We start from the raw sequence: 20,994 nt of genomic DNA, 5'->3' as shown, positions 1-20,994 counted from the left end.
TAAATTTCGAGTTGGATTTTACATGACAGGTGTGAAACATGACCGGAAGTTGTCTCAAAAGAGTAGTGGTAAGATAGCGGATGGCATTTCTGGGAAATTACAGAAGCATATAAAGGAAGCTACAGTAATCAAAGGTGTCTTAATTTACACACTTAGGAATTCCTGGAGCGTATGTAGCCAATCAATGAGGGAACAATCTTTCCCAGATTGGTTATTTTGCAATGTGGCGAACTTAATTAATAATCTTGTGTAAACTCCTTTCAGGAACAATGACCCTAACATGAAGAATTTCTATCCACTGAAGAATTCTAAGTAGTCTAATCGATAGCCTAAGTCCTAAATCTAAACAAAATAAAATGTGAAGGAATGAGGTGCGAGTTGGCTGTGATAGATCGGTTAACCTTATTCCAAGGCATTACAGTGCAACTGTTGGCAGTTGCTAACATTTATGGTACAACTGCATGCATTGCAAAAATTATATTTTCCTTTCCAGCACAAAAGCAAAACAGAAGTGGCCTAATCAGGGCTAAGAAACAAAATTGAGGACAGTATTAGATCCAAAACATTAATAGAGGGATCAAGTTCCGGAACCAAGAGGTTATGGTGAAGATGTACAAAACTCTGGTGCGGCCGCACTTGGAGTATTGTGTACAGTTCTGGTCACCGCATTATAAGAAGGATGTGGAAGCTTTGGAAAGGGTGCAGAGGAGATTTACTAGGATGTTGCCTGGTATGGAGGCAAGGTCTTACGAGGAAAGGCTGAGGGACTTGAGGCTGTTTTCTTTCGAGAGAAGAAGGTTGAGAGGTGACTTAATTGAAACATATAAAATAATCAGAGGGTTAGATAAGGTGGATAGGGAGATCCTTTTTCGTAGAATGGTGATGGCGAGCACAAGGGGGCATAGCTTTAAATTGAGGGGTGAAAGATATAGGACAGATGTCAGAGGTAGTTTCTTTACTCAGAGAGTAGTAAGGGAACGGAACGCTTTGCCTGCAACGGTAGTAGATTCGCCAACTTTAGGTATATTTAAGTAGTCATTGGACAAGCATATGGATGTACATGGAATAGTGTAGGTTAGATGGGCTTGAGATCGGCATGACAGGTCGGCACAACATCGAGGGCCGAAGGGCCTGTACTGTGCTGTAATATTCTATGTTCTATGTTCATAAAACATTGCTAGAAAAATGAGCAAGCCTATAGACTGGCAGCAGTTTAGAATTGAGCAAAACAGCACTAAGAAATTGATTAAGAGGGGAAAAACATACTTGCATGAAACATAAATGCAAACTGTACAAGCTTCAAATAGTTTGCATAAACTACATATATAAAAGGATTAGTGCATACAAATGTAGTCTGAAACAGGAGAATTAAAAATGGAGAATGAGGAAGTAGCACAACAAATGAATACCTATGTTAGTTTTGTCTTCGTAAAAGATACAAGTAACTTCCCAGGGAAGTAAAGGTCCAATTCAGAAAGGGATAATAATGGAAATTCCTATTAATTAAAACAAGTGCTGCAGAAATTAATGGACTGGCAGCTAACAAATGTTCAAGACCTGATGATCTACATCCCAAGGTATCAAAGGAGGTGACCATAGAGGTACTTGATGCATTGCTTATCATCGTCCAAAATTCTGTACATTCTGGTACAGTCTCTGCAGATTAAAGAAGGGAATAAACAGGAATAGCAGAGCATAGCAACATTCTGCCCTTATTATGAGTGGCACATCAGTTCAGTGGTTAGTACCACTGCCTCACAGTGGCATGGACTCGGGTTTAATTCCAACCATAGGTGAATATCAGTGCGGAGTTCGCATATTCTTCCTATCTTCTGTGTGGGTTTCTGCCAGGTCCTCCAATTTCCTTCCACATTTCAAAGATAGGCAAATTAGGTAGATTGCCATGTTAAATTGTTGGAGTAGACTGGGTGGATTAATCATTAGATATGTGGGGTTATAGGGATTTTTTTCTTATATGTCTCTTGTTCTGTCTTTTTTTTAAAATAACAAGCTGCAGCTGAAAGTTCATATCCCAACTTCAGTTCTTAGTTGCAAACTAAAAAAAGAAAAAATAAGGAAAAGTAGTAATGGTCTCATTAGAAACCATAGGTTCTGAGGTGAGGTTTCCATGGCCAAACTACTCAAAGCCTGTCCATTATCTATAAGGCAGACATGTAATGAAATACTCTCCACCTGCATGGATAAGTGCAGCTCCAACAGTTAAGCAGCTTGACAGCACCCAGGATGAAACATCCTGATAGACTTATACTCAACGCAACGCCTTCTACTCAACCCAGCGCCTTCAACATTCATTACCTACAGGCACTGACTGTACCCAACCACACGGTCATCGCAAAACTTGTTACAAGGTGTCTCCCAGAATGCTGTTGCAAGTCAACCACATTATTCTGGGTCTGGAGGCCAGACATGTAGATCAGGCCAGGAAAGGACCCCAATTTTCTTCCCAAAAAGACATGAGTGAACCAAATGGGTTTTTCCTGGCAATCGACAATAGATTCATTGTCATCATTAGACTCTTAACTTCAGATTTTTTAACCAAATTCAAATTCTACCATCATCCATGGTGGGATTCGAACCCAGATCGCCAGAATATTAGCTGACTCACTGGATTAACAGTCCAGCAATAATACTACCAGGCTATTGCCTCCTTGACATTCAAATAATAAATAATCCTTACATTCAAAGATTTATCCTGATAACTGTTTCAGAGATAGTAGGAACTGCAGATGCTGGAGAATCTGAGATGACAAGGTGTAGAGCTGAACGAACACAGCAGGCCAAGCAACATCAGAGAAGCAGAAAGGCTGATCTTTCAGGCCTAGACCCTTCCTCAGAATTTTCAGATAATATTCCATAGAAAAGCACAAGATACCTTCTTTCAATAATTTTGCATGAGAAAATCTAATATGCCCAGCATCAAAAGCAGTTTTGGTAAAGACGAGAAGACAATTTCCAGCAAGAAAATATGGTGCCAATGAACAGTCTTTCATACAGAAGAAAGTAGGAAAAATATATCAGATAGAAAAAAATGCTTACTAATGTTTCATATAACAACATCTTAACAAGTTATTCAAAATCACACAATCACATACTTGTCCTTTCTTTGCTGTTTATGCATCTCCCGGACCATCTGGCCAGCCTTCCTACTGTATGGATGGGTAACATTATGTTTTGGCCCATTCTTAGCCTTTAGCACTTTAGGCTATAAAAACAAAAAGATATCATAAATTAGCAATTTCAACTTGCTCAGGAGCTTTGTGGTTAATTTCGAGACGTCAACGTAGCAGATATTTGATAAACTGAGCAGATTAATATCAGATCAGATCTTCTACACGAACTCGACAGCTTGACAAGCAATAACTTGCACTATTCTTTTATGGCGTATCAGGCAGAAAAGAAAGCACTTGTTATGACAACAGGATAGTGTATTTGTAATACTGTGCATGCTGGATGGCATCATTTACAAAGATCATTTACAATGATACTACAAATAACAAAACAGTTAATTTGCTATGAAAGATTGATTATAATTAAAACATACTTGCCTTTCTCATTGTTTAGTTGGAAGCAACAAAATAGCATGATTAACCAAGGAGCAAATACAATCAGGTTACTCACCCTGCAACTAAGTGGTTTTACAAAATACTAATGAAATTTCAATTAATTTACTTTTTAGCTATTGCAATATTTGATCACTGAAAACAGATGCACCTGTTTTTCATCAGCAACTGATACCAGTCACTTCTCTCCCTTGGTGACCCTCTCCAGGTCATGTTACAAACAGTAGCCAACAGAGAAGAAACGAGAACTCAAGGAGCCCAGGGCAGTCTCCATTTAAACTTCTCTCTCCTTCAACAACCTTCCACCTTGTTTTTCCTTCCCTTGTGTCCTGCCTGGAACCAGTTTATCACAAGTGACATGATTTCTAAGTATTTCTAAGCACATGCATCTTTTAAATTCTTGAGTTGTCCACAAGCATTCAAGTTGACAATTCAGAGAAGGCAGCTAACACAAAGCAGTGATAGGGGAGGATGGTGGTGCTATGGTGACGACATTAGCCTAGTAATTCAAAAGGACCCAATGTTAATGCTCTGAAGACATGGGGTCAGTTCCCAGCATGGTATCTGGTAAAATTTTCATGTAATTATTAAAAAAGTCTGGAATTGCAAACTTGTTTCAGTAATGGTAACCATGAAGCTATATCAATTGTTGTTAAAAATCATGGTTCATTAAAATCAATTAGGGAAGAAATCTATCATCCCTATACATGACTCCAACGACTGATAAATGCCCTCTGAAATGACAAGCCACTCAGTTCAAAGCCAAATAGAAATGGGCAACAAATTTTAAACTTTGCCGATGGTGCCCAGATTCCATGAGATAAATTTTAATGCAATTATAAGGTGAGCAATTTGAGCACCCAATAAGACAGCAGCGAAAGATTTTGCCACAAAGAAAGCATGAGTTGAAGCTGACAATTAGATTGCTGCTAGGTGAGGTCATCACACAATACCTTTCACAGGCACAATCCAATTGCCGTTGGTCACTAGAGGAGCAGAAGAATGACTATTGCACCAATAGAAATATTGAGAGTTGGGGCACAGGCCTTGAGCACAGCCCTAGGAATCAAGTAAATGTCTTTGGCTCTAACAAGAGGCAGCAATGTAAGTTAAACTCCTGTGCTCCAAAGCTCTGGTTACGCTTGTCCAAATTCAGAACATGCTGTTTAATTTAACACAAGAATATAGTAAGAGTCCTAGCCTTTACATACACATTAAAACTTCTAGAAGTTTCTAGAAATAGGCCTTAGAGATGTTCATCAGCCCCCTCTCAAGTTCTCACTGGTTTCTACACCTTCAGCAGTCCCTGGGTATCCATCGCGTCCATAATGATGGGGCCTTGCTTATCTGGCTTCCATGATGCGGAGGTGACGGCATTGGACTGGGGTGAACAAAGTCAGAAGTCGCGTGACACCAGGTTACAGTCCAACAGGTTTATTTGAAATCACAACCTTTCGGAGAGCAGCGCTTCAAAAACGTGTGATTTCAAGTAAACCTATTGGACTATAACCTACTGTCTTGTGACTTCTGACCTTATCAAGTATCTAGCAGCTAAGGCAAGAGTTCCACATTTGATGTCATTTGCTGCAGACCATTGGACTCTGCAAAAAGAACACGGCACAGGACACCTTGGCCTCAGGTAAGGTCATACTCCAATCATAATCAAGTAATGAACTGCTTTTCTCAAAGTTTTCTGTAAATCCTTTTCAGTCATTATGTTTTAGGTTTTAGTTGTAAAACGTTAAATAAGCCACAATCAGGTTTATAAAATAAATTTACAAATATAAAAATAAAGATCGGTAAGCTTCGCATAAACAGGAAGGAGAGATCACATCCAGAGTGAAACAAAGCCCAAATGAATAGGTCGTTTGGGGACTCTGGAGGCAGCCTGGGAATTCAGTGCAGAAAGGGAGAAGTGCCTTTTGGTTCATAGTTTGCATGGTGTTTTTCTACAAGCTAAATTTGGTCCAGCACAAACGTTACAGGAAAACTTAAAAGTTCATTGTTTGGTAATCATGCCATTAAACCACCTGTTATTACAGGTTACTCTCAGATTGATGGTAAACAGGAGAAATATTTACAGATTACAAATGAAATGACCAGCAGGAAATTTTAAAAAAACACAAATTAGGAACTAAGTAAATAAAACTGAGATGCAATGGGCTAGGCAGCGTATTGTGCCTGCATGATGTGGGAGCTGGTGGACCCCAGTAAGGCTCATAATGACCACATCTGTAGCAAACATAAGTTGTTGAGGAATTTCACCTCAGAGTTTATGAGCCTAAGCTCTGAATCCTACAAGACATTAAGAAGTGGGAAGAGTTGCTTGGTTGCTGTGTTTCATGAGACAAGCATACCCCTTAGATTAACTACCTCGAGTTCGGTGGGCAGCACAGAACGGTGTGACTACAAGTAAGGCATTGGAGGGATCCAGAAGAATCCTCAGCCCATGGATTTGTCTAGCAGGTTTGAAATCTTTGCTCCCTGTGTGGATGAGGGTGGAGGTTGTATGGAGTTAACAAAGCTGTTTCTTTATTTTTTAAATATGTTGAAGATTTTGTACCTAGGTACTTTGTATCTCAGATGGTGCAAAGGACTGTAATGCAGAGCTTTTTATTTCTTTAATTTTCTACTTTATTCCTAAGGTCCTGTACCGAGGTACGTTGTAAACTTTTCACTGCACTCATTTCAGCACGTGACAGTAAACTTAATTCTAAATTCTAACGTTTCAGAGAGCCATCCAACAGTGGGAGGATAAGACTGAAATGTTGTTGTAATTAGGGACAATACAGTTGGGGAAACAGATATTGTTCACTGTGGCCAGGATCAAAAGTCCCAAAGGCTACATTGCCTGCCTGGTGCCCAGTTCCAGCATATCTTACCTGGGCTGCAAAGGAACTTGGAGTAGGAGGGAAAAGATCCAGTTGTCATGATACAGGTAATAATAATCGGTAAAATGAGGAAAGGAAGGAAATATGAGCAGCTGGGGGCTAAATTGGAAACCACAACCAAAAAGCTAATAATCTCTGGAATACTACCTGAGCCATGAGCTAATTGGCACAGGGTCAACAACATTGAGATGTGCCTCTTTTAAAGACTGGTTATGGGAGAAATGGGTTTGAATTCATGGGACAAAAGCAGAATTTGCTGGAAAAGCTCAGCAGGTCTGGCAGCATCTGTGAAGAAAATCAGAGTGAACACTTCCAATCTGGTGACCCTTCCTCAGAGCTCAAAACAGAGAGTATGGAAAGGGTCAGGAACCTAACTTCAGGCACAGCAGATAAGGAATCAGCTATGAGAAGGGGGGAGGGTTGTCAAGGCAGGCTGAGTATGTTGTACTGAAATGTGTGCAGTATACAAAACAAGCTTGTAGCACAGCCTTAAATGGTATGATCCTGTGGGAATCACAGAAACATGGCGATAAAGGGAACAGGACTGTTAAGAAAGCATATGGTGTTTTGGCTTTCATTAACAGGGGGATTGAGTTTAAGAGTCGTGAGATCTTGTTGCAGCTCTATAAAACTTTGGTTAGACCGCACTTGGAATACTGTGTCCAGTTCTGGTCGCCCTATTATAGGAAAGATGTGGATGCTTTGGAGAGGGTTCAGAGGAGGTTTACCAGGATGCTGCCTGAACTGGAGGGCTTATCTTATGAAGAGAGGTTGACTGAGCTCGGTCTCTTTTCATTGGAGAAAAGGAGAAGGAGAGGGGACCTAATCGAGGTATACAAGATAATGGGAGGCATAGATAGAGTTGACAGCCAGAGACTATTTCCCAGGGCAGAAATGGCTCGCACGAGGGGTCATAGTTTTAAGCTGGTTGGAGGAAAGTATAGAGGGGATGTCAGAGGTGGGTTCTTTACACAGAGAGTTGTGAGAGCATGGAATGCGTTGCCAGCAGCAGTTGTGGAAGCAAGGTCATTGGGGTCATTTAAGAGACTGCTGGACATGCATATGGTCACAGAAATTTGAGGGCGAATACATAAGGATCAATGGTCAGCACAACATTGTGGGCTGAAGGGCCTGTTCTGTGCTGTACTGTTCTATGTTCTGTGTTCTATAAGGATACACTTCCTATGAAAAGTACTGGCAGACGTCCATGGGGTGGGGCTGCCTTGTTAGTAAGAAATAAAATTAAAATTGATACTAAGCAGCAATATAGGATAGGGTAGCACAGAATCTGTGTGGGTAGAAATAAGGAATTGCACAGGAAAAAAGTCCTGATGGAAGTTATGTGTAGTCCTCCTAGCACTAGTCAGGATGTGAAACCAAAAAAAAATCTGGAAATAGAAAAGCTACGTAAGAAAGGCACCATTATAGTAATTACAGGGGATTTACATATGCTCACGCTGGGGGGAAGAAAAAAAAAATCAAGAAAATCAGAAAATCCTAATAAAAGAATTTGTGGAATGTCTGCAAGATTTTTGTTTGAAGCAGCTTCTGATACAGCCCACCAGGAAACAGGCAATTCTGGATTTGATGATGCGTAATGAGGCAAACTTGATTAGTTGACTTAAGTCATCCAGAAGAAACAGTGGTTCAGAAGTTAGCACTGCTGCCTCACAATGGACCTGGGTTCAATTCCAGCATCAGGTGACTCTCTAAGTGGAGTTTGTACATTCTCCCTGTTTTCTGTATAGGTTTCCTCCCACAGTCCCAAAACGTGCAGGTTAGGTGGATTAGCCACGGGGGTTGCCGGTAATGGATAGGGTGTGTTAGGGTGGGTGAGATGCTCTTCAGAGAGTTAGTGTAGTCTTTGTTGGGCCAAATGGCCTGTTTCCACACTGTAGGATTCTCGGATCCTATGAGGCAGTGATGACCTAGTGTTAGTGTTATTATCACTAGATTATCAATCCAGAGAGCAAGGTAAGGTCCTGGGGACACGGGTTTGAATCCCATGGTGGAATTTGAATTCAATAAAAATTTGGAATTAAAAGCCCAATGATGACCATTGTTATTTGTTGGAAAAACCCATCTGGTTCACTTAAGTTTTTTAGGGAAAGAAACGGTCGTCCTTACCTGGTGTGGCCTACATGCGATTCCAGACCCACGGCAATGTGGTTGACTCTCAATTACCCTCTTGTCAATAACTGCTCATGCAAACAGCAGTGCCTTCATTCCGTGAATGAATAAAACAATTGATAATACAATAGAATTCATCCTGCAGTTTGAGGGTCAGGATGGAATCAGTTGTAACAATAACTGAGTATAGGTATCTACAAGGTCACGAGGGAGGAGCTGACCAGAGTTGATTGGATGGGGAGCCTAGCAGGGGAGACAATAGAGCGGCAATTACAGGAGTTTCTGGGGATTGTTTGGTAATTCAACCCAAAGGAAGACGAAACATGCGAAGGGGAGGGCGAAGCAACTGTGGCTGACAAGGTAAGTCAGGGACAACATAAAAGCAAAAGAAAAAGCATACAATGTGGTGAAGATCATTGAGAAGCCTTTAAAAGTCAACAGAGGACAACTCAAAAACAATAAGGCTGGGCCGGGAGATAAAATAGGAGGGCAAGCTAGCTAGTCATAGAAACACAAAATGTAAGGGAGAAATAAGAGTGGACACTGAACCACTGGAAAAGGAGGCTAGAGAAGTCATAATAGGGAAGAAACAAATGGCAGAGAAACTGAATTGGTATTTTGCATCAGTCTTCAAAGTGGAAGCCACCAGTAACATGCCAGACATTCGGAGCAGAGGTGGTGGCCATCACTAAGGAGATGATATTGGGAAACTGAAAGATCTAAAGGTGGATAACTCACCCAAGACCAAACGATTGCCATCCTATCTCTTACAGTGATAGCAAAGGAACTGTTGGTGATCTTTCTCGAATCAGTAGAGCCAGGGAGAGTCCCAGACGACTGGAATATGTGACACCTGTTTAAGAAGGGAACGATGGGGGCAGACATTGGAAATTATGGGTCACTTATCCCAACCTTGATCATTGGTCAGATTTTACAGTCCACGATTAAGGATGAGACTGGGGAGAACATGAAAGTGCATGAATAGAGACATGCATACAGGATTGGCGGATTGGCAAAAGGCAGAAAGTAGGGCAAAAAGGGGTTATTTTCAGGAAGGTTGCTGGTGACTAGTTAGGATTACAACTATTGCTAAGGTTGCAGATGACAAATATAGGTGGAGGGACAGGTGATTTTGAGGAAGCTGTAGAAGGACTCGGACAGACGAGGACAGCGAGCAAAAGTGGCAGATGAAATACAAAGTGAGAAAGTGTGAGCTTATGCAGCTTCATAGAAAGAAGAGGTATAGGCTATTTTCTAAATAGGCCAAGGCTTCTGAAAAATGAAACACAAAATGGACTTAGGAGCCCTAGTTTAGGATTTTCTTATGGTTAGCATGCAGGTTCAGTTGGCAGTTAGAAAAGCAAATCCAATTTTAGCATTAATGTCTGGAATATAGGAGTAGGCATATACTGCTGAGGCTGTACAAGATTCTGGTCAAATCACATTTGAATATTGGTAGCAGTTTGTGTTCTGTATCTTACAGGAGGTTGACAACAATGGTCCTGGGATTCAGGGCTTGACATTTGAGAAGCACTTGAGGTCTCTGGATCTGTACTCGCTCGTGTTCAGAAGAAAGAAGGGGAAATCTCATCAAAAGTAGAGCATCCTAAGAGGCCTAGACAGAGCAGATGTGGAGAAGATGTTTCCACTGGTAGGGGAGACTATGACCCAAGGGCACTGAGTCAGAGTGAAGGGTCAACTTAAAAGGAATTTCTTCAGCAAAAGGGTGGTAAATCTCTGGAATTCATTGTCACAGAGGCTGTGGAGGCCAAGTCATTGAGTGTCTTTAAGACAGAGATAGAAAGGTTCTTGATGGGTAAGGGGATCAAATTTACAGGGAAAAAGCAGAGAAAGAAGGGTGAGAAGCATATCAGCCATGATTAAGTGGTGGAGAAAACTTGATGGGTCAATTGGCCTAATTCTGTTGTATACACTTATGGTCTGAAGTCACAATTGTCCCAGGGGATCACAGGGTTGGCCTCTCATCAAACAAACAGAGTGTACTGGTAATGATTAAACCTGAGGGTCACCACACCTCAGGAGAGGAGAGACATTGAGGAGGAGATGCCTTCATATTAATTGCAGCCAGCGCAGGAATAGAAGCAGCAGCCACTGCTGGCATCACTGTACGTGGCAAACCAGCCCCTTGAAAATAAACCCATTAATGAAATCAAAATAAATAGGAATACAAATAGGCCATTCGGTCACTTGAGCCTGATCCACCATCCATGGCTGATCCAACATCCCTCATATCCACTTACCTACAAGCCTCGACTCCTCCATAGACTATTGATCAATTTCAGCCTTAAATGTACACAAGGATTCTGCCAACACAGTTCTCTATGGCAAGGAGTTCCAAAAATACACAACCCTCAGAGGAAAATTCTTCCTCAACTCAGTGTTAAATTGTTGCCCCTTTAATCAGGCACTGTGGCCTCTAGCTCGACAATCTCCGAAGAGGGAACACATCCTCTCAACATTTATCTTGTCCAGTCCCTTAAGAAACCTGGATGTTTCAATGAGATCACTTCCCCTTCTTTAAACTCCAGTTATGCTCATAATACAGTCCCTCCATACCAGGGATCATACTAGAGAACCTTCGCTGAACTGCCTCAATGCAATATCTTTCCTTAAATAACATGCCTAAAACTGCTCACAGTACTTCAGACGTAATCTCACCAGGCCTTGCACAATTGCACTAAGACTTCCGAACTCATTTTCCAACCTCCTTGAAATAAAGGCCAACATTCCATCAGTCTATTTGATTTCCCGCTGCACCTGTGATGTGGCTTCCTGTGTTTCATAAACAAGTACCTTTTCATGGTTTATGTCATCTAGTCTTTACTAAACAGATGATGACCATTCCACCCATCAAAGTCTAAGCCAGTTCAATGCAGACTAATCCAAATGGTCCCATACCCCACTGTATAACTATTAAATGCCCGTCGATTTTCTGAAATCACTGATAATCACCACCTTGTAAGGTAGGAAGTTCCAGAAGCTCCAGAGCCATATTGGTTTTGAAATATTATAATTGTTTCTCTCCACAGATGCTGCCAGATCTGGTGAATGTCTCCAGCGCTTTGATTTTATTCCAGCTCATTACAGGTTGCTATGCAAAAATGTTCTTCCTGAAATTTCCCTTGCAATTCTTGCCTGTTAAACCTGTACCTTATTTATCATGACATTAAATTAAGTAACTAGTTTTTCTAATTCATCTAAACTCATCACCTCTATCAAACCTCCAATCAACCTCCTTTGGCAACAACCTTGCTTCCCCAACTTAACTTGATTGCTAAAATCCCTCATCCCTGTTCTGACTCAAGTGTGATGATCAGAACTAGATGCAATACTGTACAATAATTGATGCCTCAAAGCTTAACTTCCTTACTTTTGTAGCTCATGTACTTTTGTAGCTTATGAAGCTCATGTTCACAAATGCTTTTCTAACCACCCTCTCAATATACCCTACCAGCAACAAAGGTCAACATATATACCAGATCCATCTGACCCTGTGCAGTATTCTGAACTGCATCATTGAGTCTACATTGTCAACTATATCACCTTAGATTTATTTGTATTAAATGCCATTCACCATTTGTTTTCTAATTCTGTGAGCCTATCTACATCCTGTCTCCCTGATTTGTATGAGGCCCACTATCAGCCATGTCTCCAAGTGTGGAAGCATCACTGACACTTGAAATCTTTGCTTTTGTTTTATACATTAGAAGAATACAGAACAGTGGTCCAGGAACTGACTCTTGAGCAAAACCCTTTGCTAGTCACCCTTCATAAACAGCCTTTCAGTGCATCTCACTGATTTCGGTCTCTTCTATATCCAAATTGTGACCTCTTATTCTACAAACTGAAAATAATGAACAAAAAACACAATTCATGACTTGTAACAAATTGTTGAACACATTGTTTTGAAATGGGAGGCTTGGCAGATCAGTCAATCAAAACTGACAAACACCAGGGGCCGAAAACTGCTCTTGTCTCGCAAAGACTGGGAATACAAGAAGAAAAGTCAGAGCATATTTATATTTCACAGACAGAAACTTTTGATGAGGTAACAAAGAGACTGAATGAGGACAAAGCTGTTGTTGTACATTTGGGCTTACAAAAGACATCTGATAAACTGCAACACAGAATTAAAGCAAAAGTAAAGCTCCTGGCGTAAAATGCTCAGCAGCTACAGCAATACAAGGAAGGAAGAGTCGAGGCAAACAGTTCTTCAGAACAGAGGAAGGCTCACAGTGGAATAGCCAGAGATTAGCCCTGCTCTGCCTGATAGATATTAACAAACTAGACTTAGCACGCAATTTCAAAACTTGCAAATGATTCAAAACTTAGAAATATTGTGAATTATGTCAAAGACAGTTTACAACTTCAAAAGGACAGGTTATTGGAATGGGAGCACAAATGATGGATGAAATTTAATGCAGAAGTGTGTTGTGATTCATGTAAATAGGAAGAACATGCATTACAATATAAAGAGCACAATTCTATGTGGGGTGCAGGAAGAGAGGGGCCAAGGTGCATGCATTCATGAATCATTTAAAGTGGCAGCACAAGTAAAAAAAGCAGCTGATACAATGTTCTGTGTTTTCTCAAGAGCAGCATAGAGTACAGCAGCAAGACAGTCATGTTTAATCTGTATAAAACATACTATCATTTTCAACAGGAATATCACTTTTGAGTTCTGGGCCCCATATTTTAGAAAAGATGGGAAGCCATTAGGTAAAGTGCAAAATAATTTCACAAGATTGGTTCGCAGGATGGGGAACAGATTGACCAAGTTGGGCCAGTTTTCCTTGGGAAAGGTTGAGAGGTGCTTCAAGTGTCATGGCAGCCTGGTTAAGAAGCTAAGAGCCTCACAGGATCCAGAACAATTTGGAAAACTGGATCCAAAATTGGTTTAGTAGCAGAAACCCAACAGTGAAAAGATATTTGTTAGACCTCAGCTGGAGTACTGTATACAAGAATGGTTCCAGAAATGAGAGACTTCAGTTAGAAGGTTAGGCTGAATGGATGAGAATCTAGATAAAAATCACACGCAAAGGTACTGAATGGGGAAAAAGCAGATTGGCACAAGATAATGATTCTCCTCTGAAGAAACAGTGCAGTTACAATGATTGAACCAGCCTTCTTCTATTCCATAAAAATTGCGATGGTCGAAGGGTGTCTTTTTGACTGGAAGTCTGTATCTTTTGACATATTACAGGGCTCAATGCTGGGGCCTTTGCTGATTAAGGTGTACATTAATGATTGTCAGAGTTGTCAGTAGGTATGACATGAAAATAGTTGGCTTGCTACGTTTTGAGGACCAAAGTCTTAAAGATGATATAGACAGGCTGGTCAGACGAACTTAACATTGGCAAATAGAATTTAATCCTGAAAAGGAAGTGAAGTGATGCATTTTGAGAAGACTAACAAGACAAGGGGGTATTGGTAGGGCTCTAATACGGATAGAGGATAAGAAGCACCTTAGTACAAATATCAATAGATCCTTGACAACAGGAAAAGTAAATAAGGTGGTTAAGAAGACATATGGGATACTTGCCTTTAGGTTAGTCAGCATTCCCCCAGTTTTTAGTTCTTCTGAACAGACCTCTGGAGGTCTGTGCATACCAGTGCCTTCTGCAACCAGAAATCAATGCCACAATCGGCAACAGCGCACCAATTACTATGCGTGGAATGTCAGAACAAGTTCAAATATGCACAGCCTTGCAACTTAGACAGAAGATTGTTTATGAAGGAAATGTGCATAATGTTAATCAGGCCACAGCTGGAGTACTCTGATAATGTGAACTGCAGATGCTGGAGAGTCCAAGATAACAAAGTGTGAAGCTGGATGAACACAGCAGGCCAAGCAGCATCTCAAGAGCACAAAAGCTAATGTTTCGGGCCTAGACCCTTCATCCGATGAAGGGTCTAGGCCCGAAACGTCAGCTTTTGTGCTCCTGAGATGCTGCTTGGCCTGCTGTGTTCATCCAGCTTCACACTTTGTTATCACAGCTGGGGTACTCTCCTGGTTCAGAATCTGCCCACTTACATACACAATTCCTCTGACACTTTACGCCAGTTTCAAAATTTCCAATTTGCAGGCTCCAGCCACCTCCTCTTCACCACAGATGTGCAAACACTTTATATGTCCATCCCCCACCAGGAAGGGATCAGGGCCCTCGTTTCTTCCTGGAACAAAGGACTGAACCGTCCCCATCCACCACCAGCCTCCTCCGTCTGGCTAAGCTCGTCCTCACCCTGTACAACTTTTAACTCCTCTCATTTTCTTCAAATCAGAGGGGTGGCCATGGGCACCTTCAAGGATAATGGGAACTGCAGATGCTGGAGATTCCAAGATAATAAAATGTGAGGCTGGATGAACACAGCAGGCCAAGGCACCTTCAAGGATCCCAGTTATGCTGGTCTCTTTGTTGGGTACATGGAACACTCTTTGCTCCAGTCCTATTCCAGACCCCACCCACAACTCTTTCTCCAGTATATCGATAATATCATCAGTGCTGCTTCTCTCTCTCGTCCAGAATTGGAAAAGTTTATCGATTTTGCTTCCAATTTTCACCCTGCTCTCATTTTCACCTGGTCCACTCCTCCCTTTCTTCCCTCAACATCTGTTTCTATTTCTGGGGATAAGCTGGCCACCAGTATCCACTATAAACCTACCAACTCCCACAGTTACCTCGGCTACACATCCTCACATCCTGCATCCTGTAACTAATCTACTCCATTCTCACAGTTCCTCCATCTCCGTCACATCTGTTCTAATGATGCCAAATACAACAAGGGTGCTTCTGAAATGACAAACTTCTTCCTCAACCAAGGATTCCTAAGCACTTTTGTTGACAGGGCCCTCAGCCAGGTCCAACGTATCTCTCACATTTTGGCCCATACCCCCCTCTTCCCTCCTGCAGCAGCATTAAGGTCCCCCTTGTCCTCTCCTACCATCCCACCAGCATTCACATCCATTAGCCACCATTTCCATCAGCTCCAGCAAGGTGCCACCACCAGGCCCATATTCCCCTTCACGCAATCTCGTCTACTTCATTCAATGCTCACAATGTGATATCATCTACATTGTGGAAATGAATCTTTGATGGGTGACCACTTGGCAAAACATCTACATGCTGCAGGCAATTCAGACCTTAAGCTTCCAATTGTCTGCCATTCCAATACACCACCCAACTCCTTGCTGCAACCCCACACATCCGACCTTGTTAACACATAGTCGGCGATTACACACAATCCACTGTGAACCACGAACAGTCTCCATTCACCTTCTAGCCAGATCATTATCCATTCCTTTGTCTGTCCAACTTTGGCCTCGATCCTCACTCATTGTTTATTCTTTATCCCCTTCCCCAAACCCTATCCTCTGCATACAAACTGATATTTTCCTAGCTACCACCAGTTCTGAGGAAGGGTTACTTGAATTGAAATGTTATCTCTGATTTCTCTCCACAAGATGTTACCAGACTTGCTGAGCTTTTCCAGCAATTTCTGGTTTTGATCCTGTGTGCAGTTCTGGTTGGCAGACTATAAGGAGGATGTGATTACCCTTAAGATTCACCAGGATGTTGCTTGGACTAAACTGAATCAGCTATGAAGAGACTAGATAGGGTGGGGTTGTTTTTCTTGGAGCAGATGAGGCTGGGATGTGGGATCTGATTGAGAAGTACAGAATTGAGGGTAGATGAGCAGAAACATTGCACAGGGTTAATGACCAAAGCCACAGTTTTAAGATAAAGAGCCGAGGAATCACAGAGGTTTTTAAGAAAGATTTTTTTTTCCATACACAAGGCAGTGTAAATCTGAAACTCACTGCCTGAAATGAGTGCCAGAGGTAGGAACCTTCAGAGTGTTTCAGTTATTAAGCTGAACACTAGAATCACTGAGGCATTACAAGCTTACAAGCCAAATACTAGAAAATCGGAATAGAACAGAGATTGATATATTTGGGTCCTCTTTTAGTTGTTATTTATATGAATTATTTGGATGAGAAGGCATGGTTAGTAAGTTTGCGGATGACACCAACATTGCTGTCAAAAACAGAAGTTGCTGGAAAAGCTCGGCAGGTCAACTGGAATCGGTGAGGAGGAATCAGAGTTAACGGTTCAGGTCTGGTGACCCTTGCTCAGAACAGAAGAGGAGCTCGGAGGGTCACCAGACCCAAAACGTTACCTCTGATTTCTCTTCACAAATGCTGCCAGACTTGCTGAGCATTTCCAGCAACTTCTGTTTTTGTTTTTGATTTACAGCATCTGCAATAACAAAGTGTAGAAGCTGGATGAACACAGCAGGCCAAGCAGCATCAGAGAAGCAAGAAAGCCAGCGTTTCGGGCCTAGACCCTTCTTCAGAAAAATTTTTCAGCCTGAAACGCCAGCTTTCTTGCTTCTCTGATGCTGCTTGGCCTGCTGTGTTCATCCAGCTCTACACCTTGTTATCTCAGATTCTCCAACATCTGCAGTTCCTACTACCTCTCTACACTATCTCCAGTCCTTTTGGTTTTTATCAATCCACATGGTGGCATTGTGCAGTGAAGGATGTTTGCTATGATTACAAAGGGGCCTTGATCAAAATGGGGCAATAGGCTGCAAAATAGCAGATGAATTTCAATCTGGGTAAATGCGAGGTACTGCATTTTGGTACAACAAACAAGGGTTAGGTTTATGCAATTAATGGTAGGGCCTTGGGGTTGAGTTGTAGAACAGAGTAACCCAAGGGTTCAGGTAAATAATTATTTGAAGTTTGCATCACATATAGACAGGATGGTTAAAAAGGCATTTAACACACTTGCCCTCATTGCTCAGTCCTTAGAGTATAGGAGTTGGGAAGTCATACAGGTCATTCATTGGTGATGCCTTTTCTGGAGTACTGTGTCCAGTTCAGGTTGCCCAGTTATAGGAAGGATATTATTAAGGTGGAGTGGGTTTAGAAGAGATTTACCAGGATGTTGCTGGGTATAGAAGGTATGAGTTGTAAAGAAAGGCTGGATAAACTGAGACATTTCCCACTGGAGTGTATGAAGTTGAGAGGTGACCTTCTAGGTAGTGTAGATAGGGCTAATAGCAAGTTTGTTTTCCCCTAACGTCAGGATTTAAAGCGTGAAGGCACATTTTCAAGGAGAAAGGAGAGATTTTAATAAAAGGCCTGAGGGGCTTTTTTTTACAAAGGGTAGTTCACGTGTGGAATGAACTTCCTAAGTGGTGGATGTGGGTACAATAACAACGTTTAAAAAACATTTGGATACGTACATGAATAGGAAATCTTTGGAGGGATATGGGCCTGGAGAACGCATTTGGAACTAGTTTAGATTAGGATTACATAAAGCATAATGGACCGAAGGGTCTGTTTCCGTGCTGTTTGATTTGAGAACAATCTTCACGGACAAGATGGGTCGAAAGACGTCTTTCTGCTGTTTAAAAGCTCGAGACTATACTCAAAGTCATGAGGAGTCAGCGCATAGTAGAAAGAAAAACTATTTATAGTGGTGGAAGGATCACGATCCAAAACAGTAAAAATATGGGGAAAATCTTTTCCACGGAGCGCACAGTCAGGATTGGCACGTACTGGTGGAGGAAGGTCAACTGAAATGTTGAAAGTTAATTCAACTCAGCACGAAATTTGAGGCGCCTCAAAGGAACACAGATAGCCGACCAGCCGTACAAACGCACTCACCATTTTGAAGCCGTTCACGCTACATCCACCGGAAAGAACTCAGTGCACTCCCTTCTCGTCGTCCCCCTACCCGTTCAATATCAACAGCAGATTAGAGGGTTCCGGAATGGCACCGGCGCATGCGCAGTATTGAGAGAGTAAAGAAACTTGAAGTACCGGTAAGCGGGCCTGGGCATATTATGGTGGGGAATGAAGAAAAGGGTAGCTAAAGACAGGGAGGATGAGGTGAGGTGGCAGACCGGGAAAAAATGGGTTAACACTGGAGCTGGAGGAGCACGGCAGGCCTGACAGCACGAAAGCAGACGTTTTCTGAAGAAGATAATAAAATGTGAGGCTGGATGAACACAGCAGGCCAAGCAGCATCTCAGGAGTTGTGCTCCTGAGATGCTGCTTGGCCTGCTGTGTTCATCCAGCCTCACATTTTATTATCTTGGAATTCTCCAGCATCTGCAGTTCCCATTATCTCTGATACTGTTTTCTGAAGAAGGGTCTCGACCCGAAACGTCAGCTTTCCTGCTCCTCTGCTGCCTGGCATGCTGTGTTCGTCCAGCTCCACACTGTTATATCTGACTCCAGCATCGGCAGTTCTTACTATCTCATGGGAAGTGGGGAGATAGGATGAAGAGAGTGAAAGGAAGTGGGGAGGGGGAAGGGACAGGGCGATGTAAGGAAGGATTGGAGGGGAGAGGGAGGAATGAGAGGATGAATGTAAGGAAGAGAGTGGTGAAAGGAAGGAGGGGACAGCAGAAAGTGGAGAGGAAGAGAAAAAGATGGCAAGACAAAGCAGTGGGATGAAGGCTAAGGAGAGTAAGAGAAAGGAAAGGGGTTATGAAAGAACGTAGAAGGGAGAACAAAGAATGAAGAAAATTTCAGCACAGGAGCATGCATTTCGGCCCTCCAAGCCTGCACCAATCCAGATCCACTACCTAAACCTGTTGCCTATTTTTCCAAGGATCTGTATCCATCTGCACCCTGCCCCATTTATGTATCTGTCTAGATACATTTTAAATTACGCTATCGTGCCCGCCTCTACCACCTCCACTGCACCCTCTCCAAAGCATCCACATCCTATTGGTAATGTGGCGACCAGAACTGCACATAGTATTTCCAAATGTGGTCGAGCCAAAGTCCTGTACAACTGTAATATGACCTGCCAACTTTTGTACTCAATACCCCGTCCGATGAATGAAAGCATGCCGTATGCCTTCTTGACCACTCGATTGATCTGCATTGCCACCTTCAGAGTACAATGGACCCGAACACCCAGATATCTTCGTGCATCAATTTTCCCCAAGGTTTTTCCATTTACCGTTTAGTTTGGTCTTGATTTGGATCTTCCAAAATGCATCACCTCGCATTTACCTGGATTGAACTCAATCTGGCATTTCTCTGCCCAACTCTCCAAGCTATCTATATTCCGCTGCATTCTCCGACATCCTCTTCACTATCTGCTAGTCCACCAATCTTAGTGTCACCTGGAGCTAAGGAATGGGGATGGAAAGATGAGGAAGGAAGGAGTGGGGGTGAGGAAGGATTTGGCACAAAAGAAGGAAGGAGCATGGGAAGGGTGAGAAGGCGAGAGGATGGAGAATCAAGGTGCACTGTGACAATGAGGAATGGGATGAGGAGATACTGCAAGAGGAAGAGAAATGGCGAGGAGGAGAGTAAAGAAAGGTAAGGAAATGGGGGAAGGAGGAGGAGGAGGGATGGGGCAGGGTGAGGAAAAGGAAGGAAAAAGAATGTAGGGAGGAAATATTAGAGAGGGCAAGGATAAGAAAAGGCTGGTAAGGAATAATGAGGGGAGGGAATAAAGGAATAGTTTAAGGGGAGGAAAGAGGGTAAGGGAGGAAGAGGTGGAGAAATGACAAGGGCATGTAGGTAGGAGGAACGATCATAATCATTATCATAGACTCCCTACGGTGTGGAAATAGGGCCTTTGGCCCAACAAGTCCACACCGACCCTTGGAACATCCCACCAAGACCCATCCACCATAACCCACCTAATCTGCACATCCACCATAACCCACCTAATCTGCACATCCCTGAACACTAAAGGCAATTTAGCATGGCCAGACCACCTAGCCTGCAAATCTTACATTGTGGGAGGAAATCAGAGCACTTGGAGGAAATCCATGCATACACGGGGAGAATGTGCAAAATCCGCACAAACAGTTGCCCAATGGTGAAATCGAACCCGGGTCCCTGTCGCTGTGAGGCTGCAATGCTAACTACTGATCCACTGTGCAAAGAGGGAATGTGCTAGATTGGACAGGTAAGGGGAGTTAGGTAGAGGATGATAGCTGAAGGGGAGGAGAGAGTTTAACGTGGATCGGGAAATGGGAAGGCCTACAAGGGTGGTTGAGGAAGAGATAAGGACTGGAAGATCAGTGGGTGAAAAGACGAGGGTGAGGAGAGGTATAAAAAGAAGGAAGAGCAGAGGGATATTAGGGGAATGGAAAAGAGGCAAAAGAGATGAGGGGTGGATGTAGGACAGGTGGAAAGGGGTAAAGGAGAGAGAGAAAGTGGAGATAGCAGAGAATTTGCGGGGACTGCTCTGTGGACATGGGAAAGGAGAAAGCTGTTCTGCCCTGGGGTGAAGGAGGATCTGTACTCTTCAAAACAATTGCTTATCTTTCATTTAAACTCTTTTATGTCTGGTTCCTATTTATTGGGGAAAGAAATGGTCAAAGAATCC

At 42.4% G+C, this 20,994-nt stretch overlaps 1 protein-coding gene across 3 annotated transcripts in view; it reads right to left on the bottom strand.

Annotated features, from left to right (window-relative positions):
• Positions 1-18,434, bottom strand: part of tma16 (translation machinery associated 16 homolog) — a 55,566-nt gene extending 37,132 nt beyond the window's left edge. Inside the window, exons 1-3 of one of the 3 annotated variants that reach the window (XM_048534383.2) lie at positions 18,300-18,403; positions 14,166-14,242; positions 3,114-3,223 (exon numbers count right to left, since the gene is read on the bottom strand). In XM_048534383.2, coding sequence (XP_048390340.1) covers positions 3,114-3,223; positions 14,166-14,231 — 176 coding nt within the window. In that variant the 5' untranslated portion in view covers positions 14,232-14,242; positions 18,300-18,403. Of the gene's footprint in view, positions 1-3,113; positions 3,224-9,340; positions 9,455-14,165; positions 14,243-18,299 lie in introns of those variants that run through there. The other 2 variants (XM_048534404.2, XM_048534393.2) reach the window with 2 other exon arrangements.
• Positions 18,435-20,994: the final 2,560 nt, after the last annotated feature.

Source organism: Stegostoma tigrinum, chromosome 1 (assembly GCF_030684315.1).
Source record: "Stegostoma tigrinum isolate sSteTig4 chromosome 1, sSteTig4.hap1, whole genome shotgun sequence".
Taxonomy (NCBI): Eukaryota; Metazoa; Chordata; class Chondrichthyes; order Orectolobiformes; family Stegostomatidae; genus Stegostoma; species Stegostoma tigrinum.
Note: the sequence above shows the minus strand (reverse complement) of the source record. Positions and strands in the feature narration are given on the sequence as shown.